Consider the following 17,833-nt stretch of genomic DNA (forward strand, 5'->3'; position numbering starts at 1 on the left):
AGATCCACAATGCCAATCTAAGCATGCATTGGTTAGAGTGTTGCCACCACAGTTTTTAATTAACTAAATGATGGGAATTCTACTTCAAAGTCGTCCTGCCATTTCACCATAGCAACAGCATGATTAATGATGCTCTCACACTGACTGAAGGAAGCTGAGATTGTCAAACCTAAATTACACTTCAACTCATTAATCAGAGGCAGCATCCCAAACGGCACTCTATTCGGCTATTGCCTTCACAGTGCACTACTAGAGTAGAGCACTACATAGGGAATAGGGTGCCATTTGGGACTAGGCCGCGGTGTGAAATGAAGTGAAGTGAATGAAGGACAGTAGACAGCAGACACGTCCACCTGGGGCTAAACTAACCCACAACTAAGTCTGTCTTTCTGTCTGTCTGTCTTTCTGTCTGTCTGTCTGTCTGTCTGTCTGGTCTGTCTGTGTGATCGAGACAACATGCCAGCGGGGAAGAGAGGGAAGACTGTTAACAGAGGAGTGTGAATAGAGGGAACATCATAGTTCTCATATATCCCTCGATCCACTACAACAAAACAGTAGTGTTTACCAGGGAGACGGTTGAAGTTTGTCTCTGTCCACTGATCCAAGGTCAGATTTGTTTCTCTGCTCACGCCCACGCCACCACGTCTCCCTTCCCTACCTGGCTGATGCCTGTTCCAGTTTGTATAGAGCAGGGGTAGGGTGGATCCGTTGTGTCCCCCCAGCCAGCTGTACTCTCCTTGGCTACCCTGGTCCTGTAGGGCCGTCCAGTAATACACACTACCGTTGGTTCCCATCTCATTTACCAGGCTGTTCAGAAAGGCCTGCTCAAACCTGCCACGGAGAGAAATCAACAATCATTCATAACAATGTATTCCTGTCACTATGAAATATGGGAGTTCCCATTTGAGGTGCAGTGTGTAAGAAATGATTAAGATGAGAAGTCGGAGTCAGAAATCAGACCTGTTTTCCACTGTGACCAGAGGAGCCTTGCAGTAGTAACCCTTGACAGCGTCTTCATAGCTCTGCTCGTGGCTCGTCACCATGTAGCAAGAGTGGCCCTTCCGCTTCCAATCCTGTGGGGAAGACATACGGGTGTAGGATCCTAATTTGAGTCAGTTTGCTACAGTAGGAAAATAATGCCGCACAGCAGCAGGAAATGTGGATTATTAAGTGGATTATAACCAATAGACATTGTTTGTAGGGGTTGATTTGTCTTTGTTAAGACAAGTAAAGTCTGAAATTAAAGTGGAAATTACAAACTTCAGAAGCCTTTCGTAACCTCGAATACACTACAAGTTTGCATTTCCTGCTGTGCAGGTAAATTTGAAGGGACAAAACGAGTGATCAAATTAAGGTCCTACATCTGTATGTCAGTTAGATTAAATGAATCAAAATAAAAAATTAACATTATATGGGTGAATATTTCTACTACTGCAGACACCGTGGAAGAGGGAGGACAGCCAAGACAATGCGCTGAATATACTGGAGGAGATGGACTAGAGGTGGGAGCCAGGCTCACACATTAGTCCACACAGACACCTGAAAAGAGTTTGGGCCGGTGGACACGAATAGCAACAGGAGAGGCTCAGGAGAGCCGGCCAAGCTGACTGGATTGTGTTACACTCCAAACATTCTGGCAGTAAGAGCCGCATAGTTTGGAATTAGCAGTCGATGGCAGTGGCTAATACAAGCAAACACACGTGGAGGATTGGGGTCAGGGGAACGGGGCGGTGGGGGGTTAGGGCTATGACTGGGGCCATCTGTTAGGACTGGAGGGGGCTTGAGGGGGACTTTTGGGAAGTGTCTTAGGGACAGGAAGTAGTGGTGTTTTGACAAGTGTCCTACATTTCACTCCCACCTCCCCAACACTTGCCGACACGTGGGCGAGGAAGGAATGTACACCAGTTCCTCCGCGATGAAGGAGATTCTCTCTGTATGTTGTCAAATCCCTTTCCAACTGAGGCCGTTGTCAATCAACACAGGTCGGGGGATTGTGTGAATTATCCAACATGGCCTGAAAACAACCAAATACAGTCCCTGAAAAAAGTCTTTATTCTGTGAAGTTCCACATTTTTTTAGTGTCCATTGATACTGCTCCTCCAGGGCGATTTCCTGTCCGTTTTAAGACATGGTGAGCAGTGAAACAGCCTTTATGAGTCAATCTGCTCATGTCCTCGTAAACAGAGGTCACAGCTCCACATGACAGTCAGACAATAAGTCATCTAGCTGATGAATCAGCTCATTGTACTGAATGTAGAGCAGACTCGCCCTAACCCGGGATCTGAACCCAACCAGGATCTTTCACTGTAATGGTAATGCATGCCTGGATATGTAGAACGGCACTACTCTGACCACACTGCTCAATGTCAGCAGTTTCCACTCCACAGAACCTCTGTCTGACAAAGGATGTATGGAATCAACAATGCATGGTGCCATGAAATAAGTTCTTCTGGAAACAGTTGAGTTAAGATTGATAAGAGCGCTATGTTGAATTTCAGTTTCACCTTCCATGGATATGGCAGCTATAGCATTATTCTGCTCAGGGCTAGGACTTATGCAGTGATGATATGTTGTAGGGTTTCTTTTTTAAAACATTTTTTTATTTTTTTTTATTTAATTTTACCACCTTTTTCTCCCCAATTTCGTGGTATCCAATTGTTGGTAGCTACTATCTTGTCTCATCGCTACAACTCCCGTACGGGCTCGGCAGAGACGAAGGTCGAAAGTCATGCGTCCTCCGATACACAACCCAACCAAGCCACAAGCCGCATATCCCTACCGGCCAAACCCTCCCTAACCCGGACGACGCTAGGCCAATTGTGCGTCGCCCCACGGACCTCCCGGTCGCGGCCGGTTGCGTGTGCGCGTGTGTGTGTGCCTACCTCAGGACAGCCCTCGTCCCCTGCTCCAGTGGGGTGTAGGGGCAGAAGTCCTGCTCTCCTACACACTGCAGGGAGCTTCTCATCGCATGGTGCCAACAGCCAGTTCCCCTCCTAGGACGAACACACACACACATTTGAGTCATTTACTATATTCATTCAAATAAAGACGATGAACCCACCACAGACTGTAGTCATCGGTAAAAAGGATTCAGTTGGCCTTACCTTCACGCCAGTCTTGGCACAGAGCTGACTGTTGCTATGAGTAGGATGGTGCACGTGCCAGAGAGTGAGGTCGACTGGGGAGCCGTCTGACCACTCTACAGCTGAAGACGATAGCTTCTTTATCAGGCCGATCCACACCTCTGAGCCAGACCCTGAGACTACAGTACACACATAAACACGTAAATATACACACATGCAGTGGTCTGTGCCACCAGAGACTCTGGGTTCGTGCCCAGGCTCTGTCGCAGCCGGCCGCGACCGGGAGGTCGACACAATTGGCGTCGCCAAGACAATTGTCTTTCCGGTAGTTGTTTTTGAAATGTTGACAAATCAACTAAGTATGTTGTGTATGTGTGTATATATATATATTTTTAAATTTAATTTACATTTTACACCCTTTTCTCCCCAATTTCGTGGTATCCAATTGTTAGTAGTTACCATCTTGTCTCATCGCTACAACTCCTGTGATCCTTTATGATGTCCACACTATCCCAGAACATAGAACACCACATAAAGTAACTAACATCCATACTAGACTATAGAAACCCCAGATCCAGACTCACCGTTAGCCAGCAGGCCCAGCAGCAGCTCTACCTCAGATAGAGAGTGTAGGCTGGTGAGGTTGGCCCCTATGGAGTTACAGGCAGTGGAGGATTCCTCCCAGCTCCCTGCCTCAGCCTCTGCCAGGGCTTTGTAGCAGTAACGGTTGTGGGCCAGCCAGCCCTCGGAACACACCGTGCGGTAGTACAGCCAGTTATCTGGGGGCGGGTGACGGAGAGGAAAGGAGACGAGAGGTAACGGTTCAATTCAGTACAAAAACATATGCACCTGTCATTCTAAGACTCTCTAAAGAGAGAAATTTGGTATTTTATTTGAATCCCCATTAGCTGTTGCAAAAGAGGCAGCTACTCTTCCTGGGGTCCACGCAAAACATGAAACATAATACGGAATGACATAATACAAAACATCAATAGACAAGAACAGCTCAAAGACAGAACTACATGCATTTTTTTTAAAGGCACACGTAGCCTACATATCAATGCATACACACAAACAAGTCATCTCCCATTGCCACTCTTCCAAGTGTCGTTCATCACTCTGGAGAATTATACATTTACATTTACATTTAAGTCATTTAGCAGACGCTCTTATCCAGAGCGACTGAAAGAAGGCTGTAAGTTCGTTCCTAGGTGGAAACATTCTAAAAATGGAGGTGTACTACTTGAACTTGTCAAATAAGAACGCTCATCCTCCATTTTAAAACATTTCCAGTGCCATGCCTACTGAACCGTACACAACATGTGTTTTCTGTTATAGCCCTGTTATAGCCTAGAGTGGAAGAAGCCGAGGTCAAGAGTTCATGTTCCAGGTGGAACCCAGCTGTTGAGCTGCTAGCTGAAGCTCCTCTCCCATTCCATTCGTAGAATCATTCAAACGACATCACACACTGGAGTGCCTCAGAACTTATACTGTCACTGGAATAAATAACAAGACTACTACTGTCACTGGAATAAATAACAGGACTTCTACAAGAACTGGAATAAATAACAAGACTACTACTAGAACTGGAATAAATAACAAGACTTCTACAAGAACTGGAATAAATAACAAGACTTCTACTAGAACTGGAATAAATAACAAGACTTCTACAAGAACTGGAATAAATAACAAGACTTCTACAAGAACTGGAATAAATAACAATACTTCTACTAGAACTGGAATAAATAACAAGACTTCTACAAGAACTGGAATAAATAACAAGACTTCTACTAGAACTGGAATAAATAACAAGACTACTACTAGAACTGGAATAAATAACAAGAACACTATCAGGAAAAAAACAACCAAGCTGTGCCCAAATGCTGACCTGTTAGAGAAGTTTTTTTCAGTACCATTCAACAGTTCTTGTTGGAGAGAACATTGTTTTGGAACATTACAGATGGATAGTTCACCAGACGGCTCTCGAGCCAGACAGAAACAGTCATCCGTATCAACCAAAACAAACAGCCAAACGTTGCTCATGGTTATGCAGTTTGACCTATTAGAAAGGGCTGTTCAGAACTGTTAACAAGTCCTAGTTGGAGACTGTGTATAAGAACATGACAAATGGGATTGCTCACCAAGCCCTCTTGAGCCAGACAGAGACAGCTGCTTCAAGTACCAAACACAACCAAACTCTGTGCATAAGTCCCAAATAGCACCCTATTGCCTACATAATGCTCTACTTTAACCAGAAGCCTATGAGCCCTGGTCGAAAGTAGTACACTATATATATAGCTATTTGGGATGCAAAATAATAATTCCCTAGGCCCTAGAGCCAGATGGACCTTTTTATCAGCCTCTACATGTAATCACTGCCTATAAACCACAATGTAAAGGGGTTACTGTGAATCTGACAGTACCTTACAGGCAGCTCGGTGGCAAGTCAAATTCTGTACTTCATATAACAGTACACCTACTGTAATATAAATACGGTATCAAAGCAAGTACTGTGTAATAACACACGGTACAATACCTTAACATATACTGTATTATACTGTATTATACTGTAAAAAATAAAGTGAATGCTACTGCAATCGTAATGAACTAATGAATGGATGAATTAATGAATGGATGAATTCATGAAATTCATTAAGGGGAGGGGTTTCTATTTCACAGTATTTTACATTAGCAAGCAGGTTGACTGCTAGGTAAAGTGTTTACACATTACAGTATATGGATTAATATTTGGTGTTTATATCACTTACACTTCTAGAGGCCTTGACAAAGGCTTCCAAACTGGCAGCGACGACAGTGCAAAACAGACCAACAAAACAGACCAACAAAACAGACCAACAAAACAAGGTTGAAGACTTGCTGCCACTGGAAATCTGTCCCCTACTGTATCTGTCCCCTACTGTGGGGCACTATAACCACATAGGAGTTAAACTGCTACAACATTCTCACTTCCAGGTGCAACAAATATAGCCTATTACAAGGAACGCCTCAAAATATGTTAATTAGCCAGAAACAACAATACCATGCACCCACTAGTGGTCAAAAGGTTTTTGGCGCTCCAAAGCTTAGGTACGGTACTGTATTCTGTGGGTTGGAATTACAGTACCATTTGAAATACAGCAATTCTATGCTCCGCCCACAACATTTTCACACAATGCACCATCATTTACAGTATGCTGCAGTAAAACATTTCAGAGTATTTTACTGTTGAAAATACCCCAAATTACCGTATAATTTACCGTTTTCCGTTACAGTGCAGATTATGAATCATTTCTTGTAGTACAATGGCTGAGCACTAAGGCAACAATAGACTGAGCGCCAGTCTGTTTGTGCTATCACACCAACTCTCTGTCACTCATTGTCATGACAAACACTGTTTTGCACAAACAGATAGGGGACCAGGTTAGGACCACAATATGAAACATATAGGACCATTGACGTCTTACCAAGAGGCTCAGCTCTCCTGGTGTCATTGGGGGTCTTCTTACAGATGTAGGGTAGAGCAGACTCACAGGACAGACTCTGCCACTGGTGCCCCCCAGAGATATACACTCCACACTGTCTGTTGTCCTGCAGTGGGCTGGAGGATAGGCCTGGGAGAGACCAACACAGGTAACGGGGGAGTTACAGGTAGAAAGGGAGAAATGTTGGCCTAGTTTCAAACACACATTTCTGTCTCCCACCACTGCTACAGCAGGAACTTCTTGATTCACACCGCTGAGATCCATTTGACTGGACCGGTTTGAGCAAAATGGCCAGAAACTCCACTTCAGAGGGCTACATGAAGATATGACATATTATCACTAACGCCAATGCTGTTCATTCACATCGTAAAGGAGGAATCTGGGCCTTGGTGTGGGAGTGAAAAGGTTGGAGAGCAGAAAAAAATTCTCTTACCTGAGGTGAAGTTGACTAAGGATAGAGGAGCTCCATCAGACCACTGCCACCCTGTTCTCTCACTCAGATGGTTAAGTCCAATCCACACCATCACCCCCACGTCAGCCAGCCGCTCTGAAAGACACAGAACCAAACACATGAACACCACTAACTCTGGGCAATACATCTTGTCCTGAATAAGCAAAACTATGAACACAAGTCCGTTTTAAGGCATAATACCTCACCCAAGAGTTTATCGTTTATAGAGTTTATTCAGTATGTGTAGCTCAGACCAAACCACCCACCTTGTCTCCTTTCCTGACTAAAAGTTGAATTAAAGTTTTACATTTTGAAATAGAACTATTAAATATAGTGGTAAAAATTGTTCAAGAGACGAGTTGTCATACCTCTGATGTACATCTGTTCAGTGAGGTCAGTGATGCTGAGTAGACTTCCTCCCTGGGCCAGGCAGGAGGAGTCGGCCTGGCTCCACGTCAGGATGGTGTACAGGTTGAACTGGTAACACGCACGGCTCTCCTGGTTCGAGTCCCAGAACGTATCGCAGCTCAACTCTGAAGGCAGAGACAAAGACATTTGAATATTATCATGGTTGTTTTGTTTCAAATAAATTTGATCAAACCCACACTGTGCAACAATACTGTTGTGTGTGTGTGTGTGTGTGTGTGTGTGCTCGCGCGCGTGTGTATGAGTGTGCATCACCTTGACTGGGACAGAAGCCCCATTTCTCATCCTGGTCGTATCGACTGGTGGTGGCACACCAGCGATGGTGGTCCTCGCGCCCCTCTGCCGTGCACTCCGAGTACCACTTGTTGTTGTATTTGAACGGCAGGGCACAAGGCATGCCGTGGGCATTACCCAACAGTGTGTGGATCTCTACAGAGAAAAAAAATGGTCATTAACCCCTTCTTTGGGCTCATTTTCACGGTCATATAGTGAGCCAGTCTGTTCGTTTTTCTTATGTAAGTCATGATTGGCATTTGCACGGATGCATTAACATCAAAACAACTGTGTCTCAATGAAACTGTCTTTGTAGAAAGAGGTCAGTCAGTGCATGTCACTACTATAATATACTAGTTATGCTAGTGGTGCGCGGATTGACTCATAACCCGCAGCCCCCCGCGGTTATATCCGCAGGGCGGGTGGGTTTAGTGTCATGAAATATTGTGTGGATGAAGGACGGGTGGATGGCGGGCGGCTGAATAAAGAGAAAACAATGCATTCAAAATCCAGAAATGTATCGTTCTTATGCAATTCATATGTATAGGCTACGATGAGGTTTTTCTTGCATTTGTTTTGTCTCGCGTTAGTGCGTAGGCTAGCCTAAGCCTAAACATTAGGGCCTAACCGTAGGGAGCCAAATACACGCCAATTGCCAAATGCTTTTTGGAACAATGTCTGAGCTTAATTCAGTAAGAAAAAATCTGCCAAATGGAGAGTTCAAATGAACTAGAAGGGAGGGCCAGAACAGTAGTCTAATGTTTTGGGAAAGGTTTGGTGAAGTGGTAAAACAGTATTACAGCAGTGCTGGCTATGTTATGATGATGGTGAGGCTCTACACAAATTTTGAGTCACAAGACGGGGACTTCAAAATGGCTCGTCAAGGTAACTGTACTGTTCAGATGGGTTAAATGTGATAGCAGCTAAACTGAACCCTGCACACTGACTGTAGGTGTAGAACTTCTCATATAGCCTAATAATATGAACTACGATATGGATTACAATTATGAATATTAAGGCTATACGCACTACAGGTTACACACATAGACACTGAAACATGCAAATTGGCAGAGTTATTATTTATTTGGACATCACACATTATAGTCTTACTCTTGTACAGACATCATACACACTCTCATTATATCCTATCCAATATCATACACATCAACCTACTCAGATTTGTTACACACATAACTTGTCTCAATTTTCTAACATCTGTGGCATTAGCTCACAGGCAAGGGAATAAAACAAATATTGCTATAACCTATTTCTTGAATTCTAAATATCAGACATTTGAAAGCTCTAGTTTTGACCTTCATAATACCTCTGATGGCAGTAACTTTACAAGCACTAATTATGGTCAATTTAGCCTGAGAATAGTATCTAGTTATGGTAAGGGGTGAAATAAGTATAGCTAGATATAATTGTAGCGGTTTGGCAGATTACATAAAAAAGAAGATCAGTCTTTACATGGCTAAAGGGAAACGAATATAACATATACTGTTTACAGGAAACTCACTCTACATCCTTAGATGAAGTTGCGTGGGAAAAGGAATGGGGTGGTGAAATCATTTTCTGTCATGGACAAAGGAACTCAAAGGATGCAATGATATTAATTAACAAAAAAAATTATCTGAATGTGCAAATGTCCGGAATGATTCGCAAGGAAGGTGGATCCTTTTGAATATGAAAGTGGACGAAAAAAAGATTTGGCTCATTAAGCTATCTGGTCCAAATCAGGATGATCCACACCTCTTCGAAAACATTTATACCAATTTATTGAACTTACAGGCAACAAATTATCTAATCATTATGGTAGGACACTATAACGCAGTGTTAAGTACCTCAATGGACCATAAATGTAATCACTCTACAAAATATCATCACCATGCGCTTAAGGAAATAACCAATATTATGGACACATTAGAAATAGTGGATACTTGGAGACTAAAAAACCCCGACCTAGTGAGATATACATGGAGGAGACTTAATTAAGCTAGTTGTCTTGACTACTTTCCTGTCTCTTTCTCTCTTGCATCAAAGGTTAAAAAAGTTTCAATAGGAGACAGAATGCGATCGGATCATCATCTAATTGGCCTTCACATAACTCCCATAGATTTTCCACGTGGACGAGGATATTGGAAATTTTATCAAAGTTTACTGGAGGACAACTTATTTTTAACTAAGACAAAATCATTTATAACTGAATTTGTCCAGTATAATATAGGTTCAGCAAATCCCCTTATTGTTTGGGATACCTTTAAATGTACCTTCAGGGGTCATTCAATTCAATATTCATCCATATTAAAAAAGCATGTTCTGGCTAAAGAAACAAGACCAGGAACTAATAGTACAGGTAGATAGCAATAAAAACGATACTACAGAGATAGAAAATAAGTTAGAGGTTAAACAAAAAGAACTTGAGGAACTTATTCAAGAACAATCTATTACAAAAATAAAGCAAACTGGATGGAAAATGGAGAAAATTGCACAAAATTCTTCCCGAATCTCCAATATAGGAATGCTAACAAAAAGAATTTGCAGAAACTCATTACTGAAGACTGAGTCATCTATGATTCTCCAAATGATATTTTAAAAAAGGAAGCTAATTATTTTAGGCAGATGTTCTCTTTCCCGTCTCATCCTCTCCCACTGAATGAAGATTACGGAAAGGAATTCTTTACAAATAATATAAAACATGGAAAATGAACAAATGTACAGAAAGATCAGTGTGAAGGCCAAATTACAGAGGAATAACTTTTTGAGGCTATTAAATCCTTTCAGTCTGGAAAAACCCCAGGGCTTGATGGCATACCGGTAGAGGTATATCAAGTATTTTTTGATATATTAAAAGCTCCATTGTTAGATTGTTTTAACTACTCCTATAGAACTGGTAGTCTGTTAGGTACTCAGCAGGAAGGTCTGATTTCTCTACTTTTAAAACAAGACCCAGATTGGAAATATTAAGACCCGGTCTATCTAAAAAACTGGAGGCCCCTTACATTTCAATGTTGTGATGCAAAAATACTAGCAAAATGCATAGCACTCAGAATTAAAAGGGTTTTACCAGGTATTGTTCATCCTTATCGGACAGGTTTTTTACATGGACGATACATTGGAGATAATATACGACAACTACTAGAAATAATAGAACATCATGAAACATCTAAGAAGCCAGGAATGGTATATATAGCAAATTTTGAAAAGGCATTTGATAAAGTAAGACTGGATTTTATTTATAAATGCCTGGATTTTTTCAATTTGGGTAATTCTCTTATAAAATGGGTAAACATAATGTATAGCAACCCCAGGTGTAAAATAGTAAATAACAGCTACTTCTCAGAGAGTATTGAATTGTCAAGAGAAGTTAAACAAGGGTGTCCGCTGTCACCATATCGATTCGTTATGGCCATCGAAATGCTATTAAAATCAGATCCAATAACAACATTAGAGGATTAGAAATCCAAGGCTTAAAAACAAAGGTGTCCATGTATGCCGATGACTCAAGTTTTATGTTAAGTCCGCAAGCTAGATCCCTGCAATGTCTCATTAAAGATCTAGATAACTTTTTTGTACTCTCTGGACTAAAACCTAATTATGATAAGTGTACAATATTACGTATCGGATCCTTAAAAATACAACTTTTACATTTCCTTGTAGCTTACCTATAAAATGGGCCGATGGTGAAGTAGACATACTCGGTATTCATATCACAAAATATATAAATAAGCTCTCCACAATGAATTTCAATAGATAACTTGTAAAAATAGACAAGATCCTGCAACCATAGAGAGGTAAATACCTGTCTATTTATGGAAAAATTGCCCTGATTAACTCCTTAGTCATATCTGAGTTTACTCACTTACTTATGGCACTGTCTACTCCTGATGATTCGTTTTTCAAATCATATGAGCAAAAAATATTTCGCTTTATTTGGGACGCTAAATCAGACAAAATAAAACGAGCCTATCTATATAATGAATATGAATTGGGTGGGTTGAGATTATTAAATATAAAAGCACTAAACCTCTCTCTAAATGCTTCACTCATTCAAAAGTTTTATTTGAACCCTAAATGGTTCTCTTTATTATTAATAAAAGCTCATCCATTGATTAAAAATGGTCTTTTTGCCTTTGTTTAGATTGCCATGTCTCATTTTCGATTAATTTAAAATTATACTTCTTTCAGAGTATCTGTCTTTTTCAAACAAGCATTGCAGAGCTGGCTACAATTTCAATTTCATCCCCCTTAAAAGATAGAACAAATATTACAACAAATGTTATGGCTGAACTCAAATGTGTTAGTTGATAAAATACCTGTATTTATGGGAAAGATGTTTGAAAAGGGTATTTTGTTCTTAAATTATATTGTAAATTGTAATGGTAGAGTTATGTCCTTCTTGGAGTTATCAGAATTGTGCGGGAAGGTCTGCTCAATCCAAGAGTACAACCAATTGATTACAGCATTGCCCCAAAAATGGAGGAGGCGAGTGGCAGTGGGAGGAGGGAGGGAACTGGTCTGTCTGCCCAATATAAAGGATCAAAACTGGCAGAGGAATAAAGTATACCAGTTTCATTTGAGGACCAAGATGTTGACAACTGTGCCATACAGATTGCAAAGAGATTTTTGGGAAGAGATTTTTGATGTACCGATTCCATGGTACAGGGTGTATGAGTTGATATATAAAACAACGCACGATTCAAGACTTCGTGCTTTTCAGCTAAAATTATTATATAGAATTCTTGCCACCAACAGAATGTTGGATATTTGGGGCATAAAATCATTGAAGCTCTGCAGATGTTGTTGTGAGGATACAGAATCAATAGACCATTTATTTTGGTATTGCCCTCAGGGAGCCTGTTTCTGGTCTCAGGTTCAGGAATGGCTGAAAATGCATAGCATTGATCTAAAATTGACTCTAGAAATAGTACTGTTAGGAGATCTGGAGAGACCGGGTCAGTAAATCACTAATATACTAATACTCTTATTAAAGGTATTTATCTTCAACACGCAATCTGGATTCTATTCGAATAGAGAGATTTAAATTGTCCGTTAAACATCATAGCATAGTTGAAAGATATGTGTTGCGTAGAAACACAAAGTGGGTGGCCAGCAGAGATAGATGGGGTGGGCGAAGGGACGCTGAGGGTTGATATGTGGAATTGGAGACAAGTGGGAGTGGAGTTGATGTGTGAGAGAGAGAATGATGGTCAAAAGATAAAGGAGAAAATAAGTCAAAATAAAAGTACAATTGAATGACACTAAGTGGCAGTGCTTTTACAGCTAATGCCGGTTGGCCTGAGGCTGATGCCGTGCAGGTGTTTGTACACATGCATACACACACACTCTCATTCAAATAAACACATACAAGAACACACACATACATGTAATAATGCCAGACATGCACACAAACATATAAAGTAGACATTGCTGTTATGATTTCAGTTGTACTTGATGTCCTTTGTTTTAAATGTATTCTTTATTTTTTGCATTGTTGTTTGCTGTTTTCTTCTGTCTGTTTTCTCTTTAGTTCATAGTTCATTCTCTTGGTTGTTGATGCATTGGGGGGTTATTGGTGCTGGGGACTGGAATTAATTGTGTTTTTCCTTTTTTTCCTTCCGGGGGGGAGAGACTGTGGGAGGGTTCTCGAATGGTTGAGGGACAGCTATTGGGGAACTGTGGGGGGATCTTGGAGGGTTCGGGTTTCACAAGATTGTGATCATGAAAAAGGAAACTGTGACATATATTTTACATCACTATATCACACGCACCCTCACACATAAGGATGGCTCTGTTGCGGAAAGACAGACATGTTTGATAGTGTCTTGATGCTGTATTGTTTGTCCTTCATGTTCTAATACTTTAATGTGACCCCTTCATTGTGTTTTTTTTGTAAATAATAATGATTTTTTTTAAACATTTTATACTGTCAAGAGGATTAAAACAAGGCTGTCCATTTTTTTAAAATAAAAATAAAACTGAACTCTGCACACTGACTGTAGGTGTAGAACTTCTCATATAACCTAACAATATGAACTTCTGCTAAATCTATTATTTATTGCAGTAAAAAGATACACCAATAGGGATTGGGGGAAAAAAATCCATACAGTTACATATCGGGATACTATTTTTGAAGATATATCTTATCGTAAGCAATATATTTTTTTTTACATTGAATCGCAATAAAATCACAGTATTGACTCGCAATACATATAGAACTGCGAGAATCGCAATACATGTCGTATCGGTAATTATGTATCGAGGAGGTCAGAGACCTGGCAGTGTGGTGCCAGGACAACAACCTCTCCCTCAATGTGAGCAAGACAAAGGAGCTGATCGTGGACTACAGGAAAGGGAGGACCGAAACAGGCCCCCCATTAACATTAACAGGGCTGTAGTGGAGCGGGTCGAGAGTTTCAAGTTCCTTGGTGTCCACATCACCAACAAACTATTATGGTCCAAACACACCAAGACACTCGTGAAGAGGGCATGACAACACCTTTTCCCCCTCGGGAGACTGAAAAGATTTGGCATGGATCCCCAGATCCTCAAATAATTCTACAGCTGCACCATCGAGAGCATCCTGACCGGTTGCATCACCGCCTGGTATGGCAACTGCTCGGCATCTGAGCGTAAGGCGCTATAGAGTGTAGTGCGTACGGCCTAGTACATCACTGGGGCCAAATTTCCTGCCATCCAGGACCTATGTACTAGGCAGGGTCAGAGGAAGGCCCCCCAAAAAATTAAAGACTTCAGTCACCCAGACTGTTCTCTCTGCTACCGCACAGCAAGCGGTACCAGAGCACCAATTCTAGGTCTAAAAGGCTCATTAACAGCTTCTACCCTCAAGCCATAAGACTGCTGAACAATTAATCAGATGGCCACCCTGACTATTTACACCCCCCCCCCTTTGTTTTTATACTGCTGCTACTCGCTGTTTATTATCTATGCATAGTCACTTTACCCCTAGCTGCATGTACAAATTACCTCGACTAACCTGTACCCCTGTGCATTGACTCGGTAGCGGCACCCCCTGTATATAGCCTTGTTGTTGTTATTTTATTGTTACTTTTTATCAAATTGTTTACTTTAGTTTATTTAGTGAATATTTTCTTAACTCTATTTCTTTAACTGCATTGTTAGTTAAGGGCTTGTAAGTAAGCATTTCACGGTAACGTCTACCAGGACACCTATTGTATTTGGCGCAGGTGCCAAGTAAAATTTGATTTGATTTGATAATAGCGTATTGTGAAGTCCCTGGCAATTCTCAGCCCTACCACCAAATGTAAACAGGAGTGGAGAAATATGATTTACTTTATTCAGCATCTTGAGAGAATGAATGTGTGGTTAGGAACCGTCTGTAAAGGTGCTATCTTTTTCAGCATAATAAAAGCTGATAGTATTTCAACCACATAGAATATGCATCCAAAACTAACTGAAATCTTATCAAAAACATGTTGGGTCATTTTAACAGCTTTAAATTTTCTTAAAACTGCAAATTGCATTTTCTCCCCGGTCCCTAAATGTCTTTGCCGTGCAAGAGAAGCAGGAACGAAAGAGAACAGAGAAAACAAACTTTATCGATGTCAACTACATTGAAGCATTTATTCTATAAATGTATGACATTATTCTGATGAGCAAGGGTTTATTTAGTCTTCTAGGGCAACAAGTAATGACCAAGAGTAGCTGCATGTATCTAACTACAGACAAGTAGTCTACCAAAATGTAAGGAAATTATAAGCAGTAACATATGCCTATCTAAAAAGGCCCGTCCAAAAAATCGTTCCACCTTCTCTGACTGTACAGCGCATTTTCTATATTGCGGGTTAGGGCGGGTGGTTACGAATGGGTTGTTAGCAATTGAGGACGGGTGCAGGTGAACAAACAGCTGACCCGCCCATCACTAATGTTGACGACTTACCCTCGTAAGGATAGGCACATGGCCCCTCCCCCGGTGTAGAGTACCTCCTCCACTGATGATAACTGGCCCTCTTGACCACCACCAGGCGTCCAGCCACGGACAGCTTCAGCTGGGACGCCCCGTACAACGTGTTCCCATTGCATCTCCACCACAGGGTCCGGAGGGGTGAGTCACACTCGAAGGTGCCCAGGGGCTGGGTGGAGTCGCTGATGTTCAGGCCCAGACAGAGGCTGCTACCCAGATTGAAGAGGCGGTGGCGAGACACCCACTTCCACAGCATACGGCGGGTGGGCCTCTCACAGCTCTCCAGGACCAGGTTAGAGGAGATGCAGCGCTTCAACTGGGTACTCTCCATGATGAACAGACCCTTGTCTGGGAATAGAGGGATTGATGGATGGAAATGTAGGGTAGTGGTGAAGAATAATAGCATATTCTACTGAAAACTCTACTATGCTCTCTCTACGACACTAATATTGGTGTTTGTGCACTAAAAGGACCTGTCTTAAGGCTTCTGTATGCTTTGGTTCTGCTGGACCGAACGAGTGTGCTTGCATACTCTCTTAAAAGAGCTTTGCTTGAGAAGCCGTAGCCAGCATACACTTCCTCAAAACAGTCCAGATATCTGTCGTTAATTTTGCCGTTTTTGCCGAAAACTTAGTTGCACGATTTTAAATCCAACTAAGCTGTTTGGTGCAGTATTTCTCAAGTAAAGAAATGGCACGAATACGAGTAATCTATTGTTGAATGGCAACAAACACTTTATTGAAGAATCCCTACTGCTGCCCATTGACCGACGAAGGGCGTAGACTTCGGCTCCGAACTTCGGCTTGCCTCTAGAAAATGTTTTGTGTGCACGAACAGCCGAAACTGTTCCGAACGGTTTATTGTTCAGGGCCCATCCATGTCATTCTATATGTCTGAAACAAGTGTGAATGTTTACAGGCTGATAAAATGCATTAGTAGTCATATGCATAATAACATTACTATAACAACATTACTACTAGCCTAGATTGTCATATCCAATAAACATTTCAAATTCAATGAGACTGGAGACTAGAGTTTAGGTCATCGGACAGACCTACTCCCTGTGCCCAATCAAACAACATGTCTGAGCCTGTTTCTCTCTCTCTCTCTCTCTCTCTCTCTCTCTCTCTCTCTCTCTCTCTCTCTCTCTCTCTCTATGTTTGTGTGCCTAGTTAAATAAAGGTTCAATTCAAATAAAATAAAAATATGTGTGTGTCCTCCTGTCATTCCTTTTTTGTGTGCATAATTTCATGACCCAATTTCAGCTATTTCCTGTTTACACCAGGGAAATCTACACTCTACAGCCTATAGTTGCTAAACTGTGCAAAGAGTCTATCCATGGTTACATTTACCTGACCCGAATCTGTCCGTCCCTCTACCCATAACAGCATCGATGTTTTATTCTTTCTGACTTGTCCAATCTGATTCAGAAGCCTGTTGGTCACATGATGAGTCCATTCATTAATTGATCATGCATAATATGGACAACGTGTTCTTACTACGAAATCATTTTGCAGTACTTCCAGTCCAGATTACACAACAATTGAACTACCTTGTCCTATATTGTTTATTGTATTTTTCCATAATCGAAACCGAGGATAATACAAAGCATGTCGCCACGCATCCAGCGGCGCAGCGCTGTAGCCTACAGAAGCCTATGCAAATATATTGTCTTGCATACAGTATACCACACTTACATACACAGGGAAACAATCGAGTTTTTCTTATTGTAGACTTCCTTGTCCTGACTTGCATGACTGACCTATCATTTATAATTGTATAAAATAAAACCTGGATAGTAGGTGGACTCGTGTTGATGTTCGATGCAGCCTGAGCTGAACTTACTGTAGAGTTCGGAAAGATCTTTCTTCTCCAACACCACATCGTCTTCAATCGCACAGTCGCAGTTATTCACAAACACTATCGCACAGATTAACAAGAGCGCTCCTAGAGATTCTGTACAGCGTGATAAATATATTCTCATTTCGACGACACGTTGCGGAATAAAAAGGAAACAGTTCCGTGGTTGTTTTCCTCCTGAAGAACTTTCCGAAAGTTTGGTTAATCGCGACGTCACGGCCCAAGGTCTCTGCGGGGTAGTAAAGGAAGCATAGCCTAAATTTCTTCCAGACAATTTTTTGGGCGGGGGTCGGCTTTTATGGTTTTTACACAC

General features: G+C 41.5%; 1 protein-coding gene across 1 annotated transcript in view; it reads right to left on the bottom strand.

Moving 5' to 3' along the window:
* The window catches only part of LOC115144615 (secretory phospholipase A2 receptor), a 30,385-nt gene extending 12,645 nt beyond the window's left edge, over positions 1-17,740 (bottom strand). Inside the window, 11 exon segments of the mRNA XM_065025357.1 lie at positions 659-831; positions 961-1,073; positions 2,883-2,993; positions 3,105-3,262; positions 3,668-3,862; positions 6,548-6,694; positions 6,999-7,112; positions 7,385-7,549; positions 7,698-7,871; positions 15,637-16,008; positions 17,506-17,740. Coding sequence (XP_064881429.1) covers positions 659-831; positions 961-1,073; positions 2,883-2,993; positions 3,105-3,262; positions 3,668-3,862; positions 6,548-6,694; positions 6,999-7,112; positions 7,385-7,549; positions 7,698-7,871; positions 15,637-16,008; positions 17,506-17,644 — 1,861 coding nt within the window. The 5' untranslated portion in view covers positions 17,645-17,740.
* Positions 17,741-17,833: the final 93 nt, after the last annotated feature.

Source organism: Oncorhynchus nerka, linkage group LG2 (assembly GCF_034236695.1).
Source record: "Oncorhynchus nerka isolate Pitt River linkage group LG2, Oner_Uvic_2.0, whole genome shotgun sequence".
Lineage (NCBI taxonomy): Eukaryota > Metazoa > Chordata > Actinopteri > Salmoniformes > Salmonidae > Oncorhynchus > Oncorhynchus nerka.